General features: G+C 40.1%; 1 protein-coding gene across 1 annotated transcript in view; it reads right to left on the bottom strand.

Annotated features, from left to right (window-relative positions):
• MTREX (Mtr4 exosome RNA helicase) overlaps window positions 1–14,918 on the bottom strand; it is a 111,460-nt gene that overhangs the window by 81,353 nt on the left and 15,189 nt on the right. Inside the window, exons 4-9 of the mRNA XM_062211916.1 lie at window positions 13,182–13,244; window positions 12,234–12,346; window positions 5,011–5,185; window positions 3,863–3,953; window positions 1,735–1,859; window positions 576–674 (exon numbers count right to left, since the gene is read on the bottom strand). Of these exons, the coding sequence (XP_062067900.1) occupies window positions 576–674; window positions 1,735–1,859; window positions 3,863–3,953; window positions 5,011–5,185; window positions 12,234–12,346; window positions 13,182–13,244 (666 nt within the window). The remainder of the gene's footprint in view (window positions 1–575; window positions 675–1,734; window positions 1,860–3,862; window positions 3,954–5,010; window positions 5,186–12,233; window positions 12,347–13,181; window positions 13,245–14,918) is intronic.

The following is a 14,918-nucleotide window of genomic DNA, read 5'->3' as shown; positions in this document are numbered from 1 at the left end:
TGCCTGCCAACGTTTTGAAATATGGGAAAATGAAGAAATTTAATTTGTGCCTAAGAAAAGGACAAGTTGGTCGGCGCCGCGGCTCACTAGGCTAATCCTCCGCCTTGCGGCGCCAGCACACCGGGTCCTGTCCCGGTTGCCCCTCTTCCAGGCCAGCTCTCTGCTGTGGCCAGGGAGTGCAACGGAGGATGGCCCAAGTGCTTGGGCCCTGCACCCCATGGGAGACCAGGAGAAGCACCTGGCTCCTGCCATCGGATCAGCACGGTGCGCCAGCCGCAGCGCGCCAACCGCGGCGGCCATTGGAGGGTGAACCAACGGCAAAAGGAAGACCTTTCTCTCTGTCTCTCTCTCTCACTGTCCACTCTGCCTGTCAAAAAAAAGAAAAAAGAAAAAAGAAAAGGACAAGTCTCAGAATTTTCTAAAATGAACATACAAAAGAAAATCAATTTTGACCTGTGAAAATACTTTAGACAAAAAATATGGATCTCTGCCATTTTTCTGTAGCTCAAAATTTTAAAACATAAAAACAATTAAGTATGACATTATAAATTTAAGAATGACAATTATTCCCTTACATTTTCATCAACCACAAGGTGCAAGCCATCTCCTCCTGCTGGAAAAATGTAGTGTTGCAATGGAGTAGGTCGATAATCTGTGTAAATGACATGGCAAGGCTGTAGAAAGAGTCACACACATAAAATTTCATTTCTTCAAAATAAAACTGTATATTAGACTTATATAAAATGATGCTGGAGAAATAATAGTGTGATTTAAACACTTAAAAAGAAAAGTACTTGTCTAAAAAAACCCTAAAAATCAGCCAAGAGAAACATGGACAAAAATCATGTCTATCTAATTATACAACTATCTTCTCAATATACCAATTCCCTAATCAGGGCCAAATACATGATGTGAGCTTCAAGCACCGCTTGCCTCGTCCTAGTCCTGGAACGCAGTAATTACACAGGATGCTTTCTTATCATGGAGGAACAGTACTGTCAAACAAAGGATGCCTCAAGTGAAATAGAACTTCTCTGCCCCACCGAAAACTTCTCAAAAATCTTACTAAAGCAGCAGCTTCTGCAAGCTCCTCCAGAAGACCCACAAGATTTCTATCCTATAGGAGCCACGTGGAGGAATGTTACAAAAACACTATCAGAGAGGTAATAAATGGAAAAAAATAAATTCTTGAGGATATTCTTGTAAAGGAAAATTAAGGACAGAAAAATAAAATCAAGAATAAATCAGTACAGATAAACAGATGCTTGTTGTAAGGTCCTATGCATTTGCTAAAGCTGGACTAGAAAAGCAAAATGGAAGCATAGTAAACACTGTGAACTGTGCTCACATGAGAAAAATCAAGTCAAATCGTAAAGAGACACCCAGCTTTTCCTGGTATCAAGGCCTTAGAGGACACTCTCTACTGTGCACTGCTGTCTACTATATGAGTAACTGAAATATTTCCAAACCCGGTAGCTCATCAGGATCAATCTGGAAATTTTTGTGAATCAGAGCTTCCAAGACCCTACTCCCAGAAACTCGTATATACTAGGTTTGAGAAGGGGATCGGAAATCAACATTCCTAAAAAGCCAGTCAGTTAACTTCCATTAGCTACTTAATTTGAGAAGTAGTTTCATATTAAAATGTCTTCTTTATTCTAGACAGCATTTAGAAAAAAGTGTAGGGAGGGTATACATTCTGAATACTGAAGACATCAAAAAAAGGAAAGATACCTGCTTGTGTAAATGGCAAATCCATTCAGCAAACTGTCGGGCATTTGGAATAGTAGCCGAAAGAAAGACATAGTGAACATTATCAGGAAGCAAAATAATAGTTTCTTCCCATACTACACCACGCTCTGAAAAAAAAAAATCCTGAAATTCAATGACACTTTAGTGACAGTGTCTAAAATTATTTTTTCTTAAGCTTAGTAATTAGAAATGCCGACCACTATACACAAGGGTATTTTTAACTACAGAACATACTAAAAGCGAATTCTCATCATGAACCTATCCAATAGAAAGTCAGACTGAACCATAATAAATGAAATGTGTCTTGACAGCGTTATCAAGAGCATGCTGTACCACACTAAATCCTTTCAAACAACCTCAATGATAAGGCAAGGTAAGTTATATCACTTCATTTTGAGAAGCAATGGTGAATGGCTTATAGAAAGTTACAGCTATAAATTTGGAAGATACACTATTACTATTTTACAAGGCATCTTTAGTCCAAATTATCCTGTGATCCTCTGGAGATGAAAGACCTGATGAATAGCATAAGTATAAGCCAGTTTTTATTAAAATGGAATAAAACAAAAACTTTGATAGTTTCCACTCTAAAATGAATCAGTAGAGGACTCATGATACTAAGATCAAAAACCACTCTGTTTAGAGTTGACTATATGAATCTGGAAAGGGTATAATGTTGAAAGGGTGAATGCTTTCTAAAATGCGTTATTTCCTTTTTAAAAAAATTTATTTATTTATTTATAAACAGCTAGAGAGAGAGAGGGTGCGTGCAGGTACATACTTGCATCCATCCACTAGTTCACTCCCCAAATGGCAGAAAAGGCCAGAGCTGGGCCAGGCCAATGTGAGGAGCCAGGAGCTTCTTCTGGGTCTTCTACATTGGTGGCAGAAGCCCAGCAACTTGGGCCATTGTCCACTGCTTTTCCAGGCCATTAGCAGGAAGCTGGATTAGAAGTGGAGTAGCCCAAATATGAACAGGCAGCAACACAGGATGAGGGGTGGCAGGCAGTGGCTTAACCAGCTATGTCATAGTGCCTGCCCCAAATGTGTTACTTTCACCACAAACACAGGTTAACTCCATGTTTTAGTTTAAATAAAAAGTAAATCTTATTTTAAGAGTGCAAATACAAGTGTACTTCAAATAGTTCATAGAAAAGTGAAATGAAAAGATAAATTTATTCTGAAGTCAAAAATTTTTGAAATCCATCCAGATTTTTCATTCTATGCAATTCCCACGAACTTGTATTCAATACCAAGACTCGTATTCCAAGACCAATTCAAAGAGTCGTATTCAATACCCCTATTACCACCCTCAAAATTCCAAGCACATTTACTTTTTCATTATAGAATAATAGCCTGAGTAAAGAGTATTTGCAATTTTTGTTCATTTTTATTTCATAATTCTCACTTTTACCATGAACATATTTTATCATTACTTAAAAAATTAAACAAGAAAAAAAATTACAAGGCATAAATTTTAGAAGTTCTTTAACATTAATTATAATAGGGAGCTTTCTCTTTCTCTCTCTCTCTCCAAAACAACAGCAACAGCAACAACAAAATATACACAAGAAAGGGGTGGTTAGCCCAGTGGTTAAGATGACCACTTCTCACACTACAGCGCCTAGGTTTGGTTCCAGGCTCTGGTTCCTGCCTCCAGCTTCTTGCCAATGTCCTGAGAGGCAGAGGTAATTGCTCAAGTAATTGGGCTCCTGCCTCCCACAAGATAGAGTCTGATTATGTTCCTTGCTCCTGGCTCTGGCACTAGCCCTGCCCCAGCCTAAGCCCAGCCACTGTGGGCAAGTGTGGAGTGAACCAGAGGATGAGAGCTCTTTCTGTCTCTCTTTCAAATTAAAAAGTCAGTTTTTGGTCCATTTATTTCATTTAAATTTGCATTTTCTTGCCCAGCTAATTTCTTACTATTTAAGGAGTTGTACCTGAATGAAATCTTACTCGAAATATTAAATCATGTTGTCCACAATTCAAAAAGGCAATAGTTTATTTGAACTTCAGCCCAATGAAAACTAGGAACACAATTTTCTGTTCAAAATTCCTAATGCAAATTCTTAAGAGAAATACATGATACGCATATCAACACTGCAGAGAATACCTGAATCTCTCATATAATGAATTTCATCAAATATGACCCAAGCAACTTCTCGCATAACTTCAGAACCTCTGTAAAGCATACTTCTCAAAATCTAAAGAAAAAAATATAAGATTTATCTAGCAGAATTTTCAAATAAAAACTAATAGTTAACAAAAGTATTAAATAACTTCAGGGAGTTACACATCTTTACAACATCTAATATGTCAAACAATACATCTTTCTGATAAAACCAAAGTAAATGATTCCTGAAGCCTAATCAGACACCATCCTGGAAAGGATCATTATCATCCCCTAATCCCCATGTATCTAGAATATGAAGCCTCTCTTTAAAACCTTCCTTTAAAAGCAATATTTCCAGGATATGAACTATTCAAATCATTACACAATCCTATACTGTCTTCTCTCTCTCTCTCTTTTTTTTTTTTTTTTTTTGGCCTCATTTCTTCACAATAGGTATACTTTCTGGCAACCATTATCTAGATTTTGGGAGTTAAAGCAAACCTTCCATAAATGGAAGAACATTTTGAGACTGGATAATAAACTTACACTGAACACCAAAATGAAAAGTGAGCAATGTCTTCGGCTGGCTCTCTAGACCAGAAACTAATTTATGCTCTCTATTGTATTGTATATTTGTAAAATCCAAGGATATAAACTATCTACAAAAGTACTTAGCACAGTAAAGTACTCACATCCAAAACTTAAGATGTTGTTAGTTTATACAAAGCTTAAGTGTCGATTATGGAACTAACTTAAACATTATACAGCACTGTGCTTGAAAAAAATTTACTTGAATCAAGACTCAGATACAGATGAAAAAAAGATCACATGGAAAGAGTCACTACTTACAGCAATATATTCAAATTCCTACACTTTGTATACATTTTCATGTCACTGACAGTAATAAGCTTCTAAAAATACTTCAAGAAAAAAATGTATCTATACTATATAACAAATAACACAAACACTGGTAATTTAGAAATAAATTTAAAGTTACTAAAACATTTTAAGATATCCATATCAAATGTCTACTAAGAAAATAACATAAAATACAACATTTTATCCTAAATACAGAAAGTGATAAAACATGACATGCTTTTACTGAATAGACACATTCAGGAAAAGTTAAAGGACACTACATAAATTACCTCTGTGGTCATAACGAGACAAGATGCTGTAGGATTAATAGTAACATCTCCAGTCATCAGACCAACGTCTTGAAATTCTTCATACATTTCACGGTATTTCTGGTTACTCAGCGCCTTAATTGGGCTGGTAAATATCACACGCTGTTTTTCCCTTAAGGCTAATGCAATGGCGTATCTAAAAACGTGAATAATAAAAAAGCATAAAGTATTGTAAAACATTAAATTATATGACTTCCGAAGTTCTACTAGTAACATGTGAATGACATTCAAATTTTCCCAAATTACTATCTTAACTGGACTTTGGAGAACATTACTACATTATTCTAATACTGCAAAGTATTATACTAATAATTTTTTTAAGATTTTTTTAAGATTTTATTTGAGGCCGGCGCCATGGCTTAACAGGCTAATCCTCCGCCTTGCAACGCCGGCACACCGGGTTCTAGTCCCGGTTGGGGAGCCGGATTCTATCCCAGTTGCCCCTCTTCCAGGCCAGCTCTCTGCAATGGCCGGGAGTGCAGTGGAGGACGGCCCAAGTGCTTGGGCCCTGCACCCGCATGGGAGACCAGGAGAAGCACCTGGCTCCTGGCTTCGGATCAGTGCGATGCGCTGGCCGCAGCAGCCATTGGAGGGTGAACCAACGGCAAAAAGGAAGACCTTTCTCTCTGTCTCTCTCTCTCTCACTATCCACTCTGCCTGTCAAAAAAAAAGATTTTATTTGAAAGTCAAAGTCACAGAGAGAGGAGAGGCAGAGAGAGAGAGAGAGAGGTCCTCCATTCGATGCTTCACTACCCAATTGGCTGCAACAGCTGGAACTGCACAAATCCAAAGCCAGGAGCTTTTTCCAGGTCTCCCACGCAGGTACAGGGGCCCAAGAACTTGGGCCATCTTCTACTGCTTTCCCAGGCCATAGCAGAGAGCTGGACTGGAAGTGGAGCAGCCGGGTCTTGAACCGGCACCCATATGGGATTTCGGCACTGCAGGCCAGGGCGTTAACCTGCTGCGCCACAGCACCAGCCCCTATACTAATAATTATTATGATAAATATAAAATGTAGTGGTCTAAATGAACAAGAACATTTTAACTCTAGTCACTTGGGAGTTACTGCAACTTAGTTACTAATACCAATGAAAAGATGACTAATGGTTATTCTATTTCCTTAAAAATAAAATTTTTTAAAGATTTATTTATTTGAAAGGCAGAGTATCAGAGAGAGGGGGAGACAAAAGGTGAGATCTTCCATCTGCTGGTTCACTCCCAACAGCCAGGGCTGGGCTATACTGAAACCAGGAGCCCAAAACTCCACCCAGGTCTCCCACATGTAGCAGGGGCACAAACACTTGGGCCATCTTCCACTGCCTTTCTAGGTGCATCAGCAGGAAGCCGGATTGGAAGCAGGACAGCAGGGACTTGAACCTGCATTTTGATATGGGATGCTGCCTTCCAAGTAGTAGCTTAACACCCTGTGCCACAATCCTGCCTCAGGCATCCTATTTCTTGCAAGTAAAATATCTTTGACTCTCCAAAAGTCTTTGTCAGTTCGTACAAATACAGATTATTAACTATTAGGAAACCCTGGAAGATGAAGTGTGCCTTCAGCTCCAGAGTTTCATAAATGCTAATCCATATGTATTTCTCCCAACATGTAATAGCTAACAAATCATTCTTTGACTGAAAATTATAGTAAGTTCTAGTTATGAAACGTTTCTTACATGGCTGTTAACAGAATGTAATACAACAGTATGTTCTTAAAGAATATTCAGTTAAGTACTTAAATACAGATCAGCAAATCAGAAGTAAGGTTAACATCATGGAAGACCCTTCTTGTTAAATATACAGCTGCTGCTCACAACATGCTTATATATAATTCCTGTGGACAACATGCTTATCATCTAGTTGGGAAAATGAAAATAGTCATTCCAATCATCCCCCAATATAGTGAAATAAACAATTTAAAAAATTAAACATGAATTGCAAGGGAAATATATGAAAAAATACAGGAATGTACAATATATTATTTGAAATATCTACTTCTGAACACAACATCAGAAGATACAGAAGGAAAAAAAAATGACACTCATGAAATCTGTAGAACACCTTAAACATTCCAGTCAAAGTTCCAAAATAACAAACAGGGAGAAAGGGGCAGGCTTAGCGCTTTGACACAGTGGGTAAAGCTGCTGCCTGCAGCAGCAGCAGCATCCCATATGGGCACCAGTTTGAGTCCTGGATACTCAACTTCCCACCAGCTCTCTACTATGGCCTGGGAGAGCAGCAGAGGATGACCCAAGTCCTTGGGCCTCTGCACCTGCGTGGGAGACCCAGAGGAAGCTCCTGGCTCCTGGCTTTGGATCAGCACAGCTCTAACCACTGTGGCCATCTGGGGAGTAAATCAGTGGATGAAGACATCTCTCTCCCTCTCTGCCTCTGCTCTCTGTAATTCCGCCTTTTAAATAAATCTAAAAAAAAAAAAAAAAAAAAAACAGGGAGAAAAGTATTTGGAAAAAATAATTGGCCGGCACCGCAGCCCAATAGGCTAACCCTCCGCCTACAGCACCGGCACACCGGGTTCTAGCTCTGGTCGGGGCGCCAGATTCTGTCCTGGTTGCCCCTCTTCCAGTCCAGCTCTCTGCTATGGCCCAGGAGTGCAGTGGAGGATGGCCTAAGTCCTTGGGCCCTGCACCCGCATGGGAGACCAGGAGAAGCACCTGGCTCCTGGCTTCGGATCAGTGCGGTGCGCTGGCCGCAGCAGCCATTGAGGGGGGTGAACCAACGGAAAAGGAAGACCTTTCTCTCTGTCTCTCACTGTCCACTCTGCCTGTCAAAAAAATAAATAAATAAAAAATTTAAAACTTCCTAAATTTGTTTAAAAAACATCAATCTGCAGATCAAAATGTCTATTGAGCCCAACCAGAAAAGACAGAATCATATCTACAAACATAATTAAAACTGCTGAATGACGAAGTCTCTGAGAAGTATCAAAGGAAAAAACAACAATACATTCAAGACAACAATATACAAGAAAACACAGGGCTGACTTATTTGAAGAAAGAATGCCATAGAAGGAAACATCAGTAGAATGTGTCCAGTGTTGCAGTGGAAGATGGCCCAGGTCCTTGGGCCACTGTACCAGTGTGGGAGACTCAGATGGAGTTCCAGGCTCTTGGGTTTGGCCTAGCCCAAAGCCTCTTGATAAAAATTCTTAACTTTTTCATTTCCAGTTATTCTCAACTTAGAAGGACATGCCTGGAGCTGGCGTCCTGGCGTAGCAAGTAAAGCCACTGTCGGCAACGTAGGCATCCCTTATGGTGCTGGTTTAAGTCCTGGATGCTCTACTTCTGATCCAGCTTCCTGCTTGCCTGGGAAAGCAGAGGTGGATGGCCAAGGTCCTGGGACCCTGCACTCATGTGCAAGACCTGAATGAAGCTCCTGGCTCCTGGATTCAGTCTGGCCCAGCACTGGCTGTTGTGGCCATTTTGGGAGTTAACCAGTGGATGAAGATTTCTCTGTGACTCTGCCTTTCAAATAAAAAAAATCTTAAAATGTCAAAAAACCCCAAGGACATTCCCTAAACCTAATAAGGGTCAACTAGCAAAAACCAATAGTTAACATTATACCTAATATATTGCCAAAGATAAACATTTCTCCTCATTTAAGATCAAGAACAAGGAGTCCTAAATTGAGTTCCCAACTCCTAGTTTCAGCACCAGGCCAGAACTGCAAAATATAACTGACAGAAATTAAAGATAATCTAAGTAACAGAGAAATACATCATTTTTATGGATTTAAAGAATCAACTTCTGATACAGCTCCCTGCTAATGAGCCCAGGAAAACAATGGAAGATGGCCCAAGTGGGAGACCCAAATGAAGCTCCTGGATCCTGGCTTCAGACTGGCCAGCCTTGGCTGCTGTGACCATCTGAGGAGAGAACCAGAAAATGGAAGCTGTTTCTCTCACTCCCCTTCTTTCTCTGTATCTCTGCCTTTCAAATAAATGTATCAATATTAGGGGAAAAAAAGGATTACAATTCCTTACATTGACCTCAAGTTCAACACAATCCCTATTAAAATTGAAATAGGCTGGGGCCAGCACTGTGGTGCAGCAGGTTAAAGCCCAACATCATATATGGGCACCGGTTCAAGTCCCGGGTGCTCTACTTCCAATCCAGCTCTCTACTATAGTAGCAGAAGGTGGCACAAATCCTTGGGTCCCTGAACCCTCGTGGGAGACCTGAGAAAGCTCGTGTCTCCTAGTTTCTATCAACTCAGCTCTGGCTGTTGTGGTCATCTGGGGAGTGAACCAGTGGATGGAAGACACCCCCCATTCCAGCTCTACTGCTCTCTGTAAACTGTCTTTCAAATAAATAAATCTTTTTTTAAAAAATTGAAATTAATCTTAAAATTTTATTGGGGAATCCATAAGCCCTGGAAGAGTCCAGACAATTTAAAAAGAATGAAAATAGGGGTTGGCATTGTGCCCTAGTGGGTAAAGCCATCGCCTGCAATGCAGGCATCCCATATAGCCGCCCATATCCCTGCTGCTCAACTTCCAATCCAGCACCCTGTGAATGTGCCTGGGAAAGCAGTAGAAGATGGCCCAAGGGTTTGATCCACTATCACTCATGAGGGAGACCGGGATGAAGCTCCTGGCTCCTGGCTCCAGACCAGCCCAGCTCTGGCCATTGTAGCCATCAAGGGAGTGAACCAGTCGATGGAAGATATCTATCTGTCCCTCTCTTTGTAAAATTTTTTGAAATAAATAAATAAATAAATCTTAAAAAGAATTTAAAAAGGAACAAAATTAGAGTACTCTATGGCCTATTTTTATAAAGTTACAGCTATCAAAACAGTGTAGTACTAATGTAAGGATAAAAATATATATCAACAGGGCCAGTGCTGTGGCATAGTGGGTAAAGCCACTGCCTGCAGAGCTGGCATCCCATATGGGTGCCAGTTAGAATCCCAGCTGCTCCACTTCAGATCCAGCTCTGTACTATGGCCTGGGAAAGCAGTAGAAGATGGCCCAAGTCCTTGGGACCCTGCACCCGTGTGGGAGACCCAGAAGAGGTTCCTGGCTTGTGACTAGTGCAGCTCTGGCCGCTGTGGCCAATTGGAGAGTGAACCAGCAGATCAAAGACCTTTCTCTCTCGCTGCCTCTAACTCTTTCAAATAAAATAAATAAATCTTTAAAACATATATATATTTATTTATTTATATATTAACAAAACACATGGGGCAGGCGCCATGGCACAGTGGGTTAAAGCACCAACCTGCGGTGCCATCAACCCTTATGGGCACCGGTTTGAGTCCTGGCTGCTCCACTTCCAATCTAGCTCTTTGCTATGGCCTAGAAAAGCAACAGAAGATGGTCCAAGTCCCTGGGCCCCTGCACCCAAGTGGGAGACCTGGAAGAAGCTCCTGGCTCCTGACTATAGATCAGCTCAGCTCTAGCCATTGTGGTCATTTGGGGAGTGAACCTCTCTCTCTCTCTGGCTCTACCTCTCTCTGTAATTCTTTCAAATAAATAAAATAAATCTAAAGTAAATAAATAAATTTTAAAAATGTATTTCAAAAAATTAAAAAAAAAAAAAAAAAAAAAAACACCATGAGAAATCTGGATCAAGTCCTCAGTTCCCAGCATTGGTCTGGCCCAGTCTTGGTCACTGTGGACATTTGAGGAGTAAAGCAGTAGATGGGAGTTGGAGTTCTCTCGCTCTCAAATAAATAAAATAAATATATCTAAAAAATAAAAACTAATACTCTACATGATAGGAAAACATTTAACAAAATATTAACAAATTGAGGGATCAGTATCTCAATTCCAATCTAGCTCCCTGATAATATGCCTGGGAAAGCAGCATTAGATGGTCAAAGTCCTTGAGCCCCTGCACCCACACAGAAGATTCAGAAGGAGTTCTGGACATCTGACTTCAGCCTGGCACAGCAGCAAAAGTCCCAGCCATTGTGGCCATCTAGGAAGTAAACCAACAGATGGAAGATCTCTTTTTCTCTCCTGCTCTGTTAATTCATTAAAATAAACACAAAATTAACAAATGGAATATAACAATACAATAGGGTAACACATCATGACAAAGCAGTCTACCAGTCTGATTTGTCATTTGAAATCCAATCATTTTATCATACTAGCAGGACAAGAAATCCCTTAATAAATGCAGGAAAAGCATTTGACAAACACCAATATCTAAGTATTTTATATGTATACACACATACAGAGAGAGTCAAAAATCACTGCCACCTAGGAATAGAAGGGAACTTCCTTTAATGACAAAAATGTGTTTCTCTCCCCTAAATCAGTAACAAGGCAAGGATATCCTATCTTAACACTTCTATTAATCATTTTACTGTAAGTCCAAGACAGTTCAGTAAGTCAAGAAAAAGAAATGAAAGCTATCCAAAATGGAAAAGAACAAGTAAAACCATTTTATTTTCAGAAATCAAACAAAAAGAATGAAATTTTTTTTAAAGATTTATTTATTTATTTGAAAGTCAGAGTTACACAGATAGAGAAGGAGAGGCAGAGAGAGAGGTCTTCCACCTTCTGGTTCACTCCCCAGTTGGCCACGACGGCCGGAGCTGTGCTGATCCAAAACCAGGAGCTTCTTCCGGGTCTCCCACGTGGGTGCAGGGGCCCAAGGACTTGGACCATCGTCTACTGCTTTCGCAGGCCATAGCAGAGAGCTGGATCGGAAGTGGAGCAGCTGGGACTCAAACCAGCGCCTATATGGGATGCCAGCACTGCAGGCAGCGGCTTTACCCGCTATACCATAGTGCTGGCCCCATGAATGAAACTTCTAAAGAATGAGATGAGATGGGGCCGGCTTTGTGGCATAACAGGTAAAGCTGCCACCTGCAGTGCTGGCATCCCATATGGGTGCCGGTTTGTGTCTTGGCTGCTCCATTTCTGATCCAGCTCTCTGCTATGCCTGGGAAAGCAATGGAAGATAGCCCAAGTCCTTGGGCCCCTGCACCCACGTGGGAGACCCGGGAAGAAGTTCCTGGCTTCGCGTCGGCACAGCTCCAGCAGTCGCGGCCAACTGGGGAGTGAACCAGTGGATGGAAGCCCTCTCCCTCCCTCCCTCTCTCTCTCCCTCTCTCTCTCCCTCTCTGTCCCTCCTCTCTCTGTGTAACTCTGACTTTTAAGTAAATAAATTTAAAAAAAATTAGATAAAAAATAATAAAGATTTCATTAAAAAATTACTTACTCAGCGCATACAGTTTTGCCTGCTGATGTATGTGCAGACACTAAAACTGACTGATTGTTATCAACACACTGAATGGCTTCTCTTTGAAAAGCATCAAGAATGAATGGATATTCCTAGAAAAACAAATTAGTATCTGCATGAAAATATCAAGCCATTATCAGAACATACTTAATATCAAGAGTGGCTACCCCCAGAAACATTTATTTACCATTCTATTTAGGAAATATAACAGCCATTAGAGAAAATTAGGAAAGTAAAAATAATCTTTATCCTGACAGCATAAAAATTAATTCTACTGCTTGTTTAATTATTAAATTATACTTATATATCAATATTATTTATAAAAATATGCTAAGTGTTGTGCAACGTATTTTCCACGTATTCTTAACCTTCACAACAAGCCCTAAAATAGCTATATTTCCATTCAAAGATGAAAATTCTGAGGCTCTGAAAAATAATCTTCCTCATATCCACTCAATAGAGGCAGAATGAGACATATTAGACTTTAAGGGTTCATTTTTATCCTACCATAAAACCTTTTTTGATTAATCTACTTCGAACGTTTAAGTTAAACATCTGTTAATCTTTTAAGGTCCATCAAGACTTCAAAATCCATCTAACAAATGCACACAGTCTGAGTTTCCTTAGAAGCATGTGAAATTATAGATATAATTCTGCACATGTATTTTTCTCCCAGGAAAAGGCTGATAACTTTCATATGGTCCTTTACAAAGGTTGGGAATCATTATTTTAATTATTATATCTCACCATACGATGCTTGCTTTCCAACATGGTTGTTCACTGATTTAGATTTTACTGCATTTGTTGGACTATTCCCACACACACATATAAGGAACTACAAAAATCTCATGTGAAATCATTTATTTTTAATACTACTAAGAACAAGTCTCACAAAACCACACAAACTGTATTGCCCAAAGTACTAACCTTTGCGGCTTTCCCAACTCGAGGTTTAAGTGGTAAATAATCTTCATCTGCAGGAAGTGCAACCTAATATAAAAAAAAATTTAAAAAGATTTGGCAATTTATTGTTTGAGAATTGGTGCATTCAGTACGGCTTGAAAAGTAAGTGAGCTACAGTATTTCTAAGTCTTAGATACTGTAAAACAAAATAACTGCCTTTAAAATACAAGGCCAAGCCGGCGCCGCGGCTCACTAGGCTAATCCTCCGCCTTGCGGCGCCAGCACACCGGGTTCTAGTCCCGGTTGGGGCGCCAGATTCTGTCCCGGTTGCCCCTCTTCCAGGCCAGCTCTCTGCTGTGGCCAGGGAGTGCAGTGGAGGATGGCCCAAGTGCTTGGGCCCTGCACCCCATGGGAGACCAGGAGAAGCACCTGGCTCCTGGCTTCGGATCAGCAAGATGCGGCTGCTGCGGCGGCCATTGGAGGGTGAACCAACGGCAAAGGAAGACCTTTCTCTCTGTCTCTCTCTCTCACTATCCACTCTGCCTGTCCAAAAAAAAATACAAGGCCAAGAAGCTAAAACTACGAACATTCAAACGTACCTCTACTAGAATTTGTCTGATGGTAATATAACTGAAAAGTTATTTCGAAGTTTATTTTACTGAAGGAAAGATATTTATTAAAGTCTACAACTTACCTATCTTTGTATTTTTCATATCTAATCTACTGCCTGACATTAATGAATACTCAAAAAGCTTAATAGAAGTTTTGGCGTTGTGGTGTAGTGCATAAAGCCGCTGCCTGCAGTGCCAGCATCCCACATGGTCGCCAGTTTGAGTCTTGGCTACTCCACTTCCGATCCAGCTCCTGCTATGGCCTGGGAAAGCAGTGGAAGATGGCCCAAGTGCTTGGCACCCATGTGGGAGACCTGGAAGAAGCTCCTGGCTTTGGTTCGGCACAGCTCCGGCTGTTTCAGCCAACTGGGGAGTGAACCAGAAGGAAAACCTGTCCACTCTCTGCCTCTCCTCTCTCTGTGTAACTCTGACTTTCAAATAAATAACTAAACCTTAAAAATAAAAACTTAATAGTTGTAAGATGGTTAATACCACATGAAAGAAAACTATGTGGAATGACAATCTCTCTTTCCTGGAACAGGAAATTTAATTTTCCTCCAGAAAAAATTAAGAACCAGAGTTCACAATAAACCTAAGTTCCCAAGACTTAAAATTAACCCTGGCAACTTTTATACATTTCTAACTGTACCGAGGAATCTAACCAATTAGAGTGTAAGTAGTCCACAGTGTCAAAGTAACATACACAGAAATTAGGAAACGTTCTAAGAGCAAAACTCCAATAAACAAATGTCTGAGATTAGTTGCCTTAAACAATTTAAATTGTCAGTAAATCTGCCACTCAATTCCGATCAAGATGAAATAAACTGAGTTTCAAAAAGGAATGACTACAATCTGACTATATTAAGAAAAGTTATGAAACTAAACAATAATGCCCCGTATGAATTATGTAGAAACATGATGTTCTAAATGCAATCGACCCAGGGAAACCAAAAGTTAGATTTTGGCAGTTTATCAAGCATAGTTTAGAAAGTTAACCTATGAGATGTCGTGAACACTGAAAAGTTTTTCTGTTTAAGTTCCTAGGTTCTAGCAAGTAGAAAACAGAAAAGAACAATCTAGAAAGAGGTAAGGAAAAACAGAATGAACAGTTTTTATGGAACCAAGCTAAGATACAATCAAGAAAACTGCC

Source organism: Lepus europaeus, chromosome 15 (genome assembly GCF_033115175.1).
Source record: "Lepus europaeus isolate LE1 chromosome 15, mLepTim1.pri, whole genome shotgun sequence".
Classification (NCBI taxonomy): Eukaryota; Metazoa; Chordata; class Mammalia; order Lagomorpha; family Leporidae; genus Lepus; species Lepus europaeus.
This window is presented reverse-complemented; position numbering and strand designations above follow the sequence as displayed.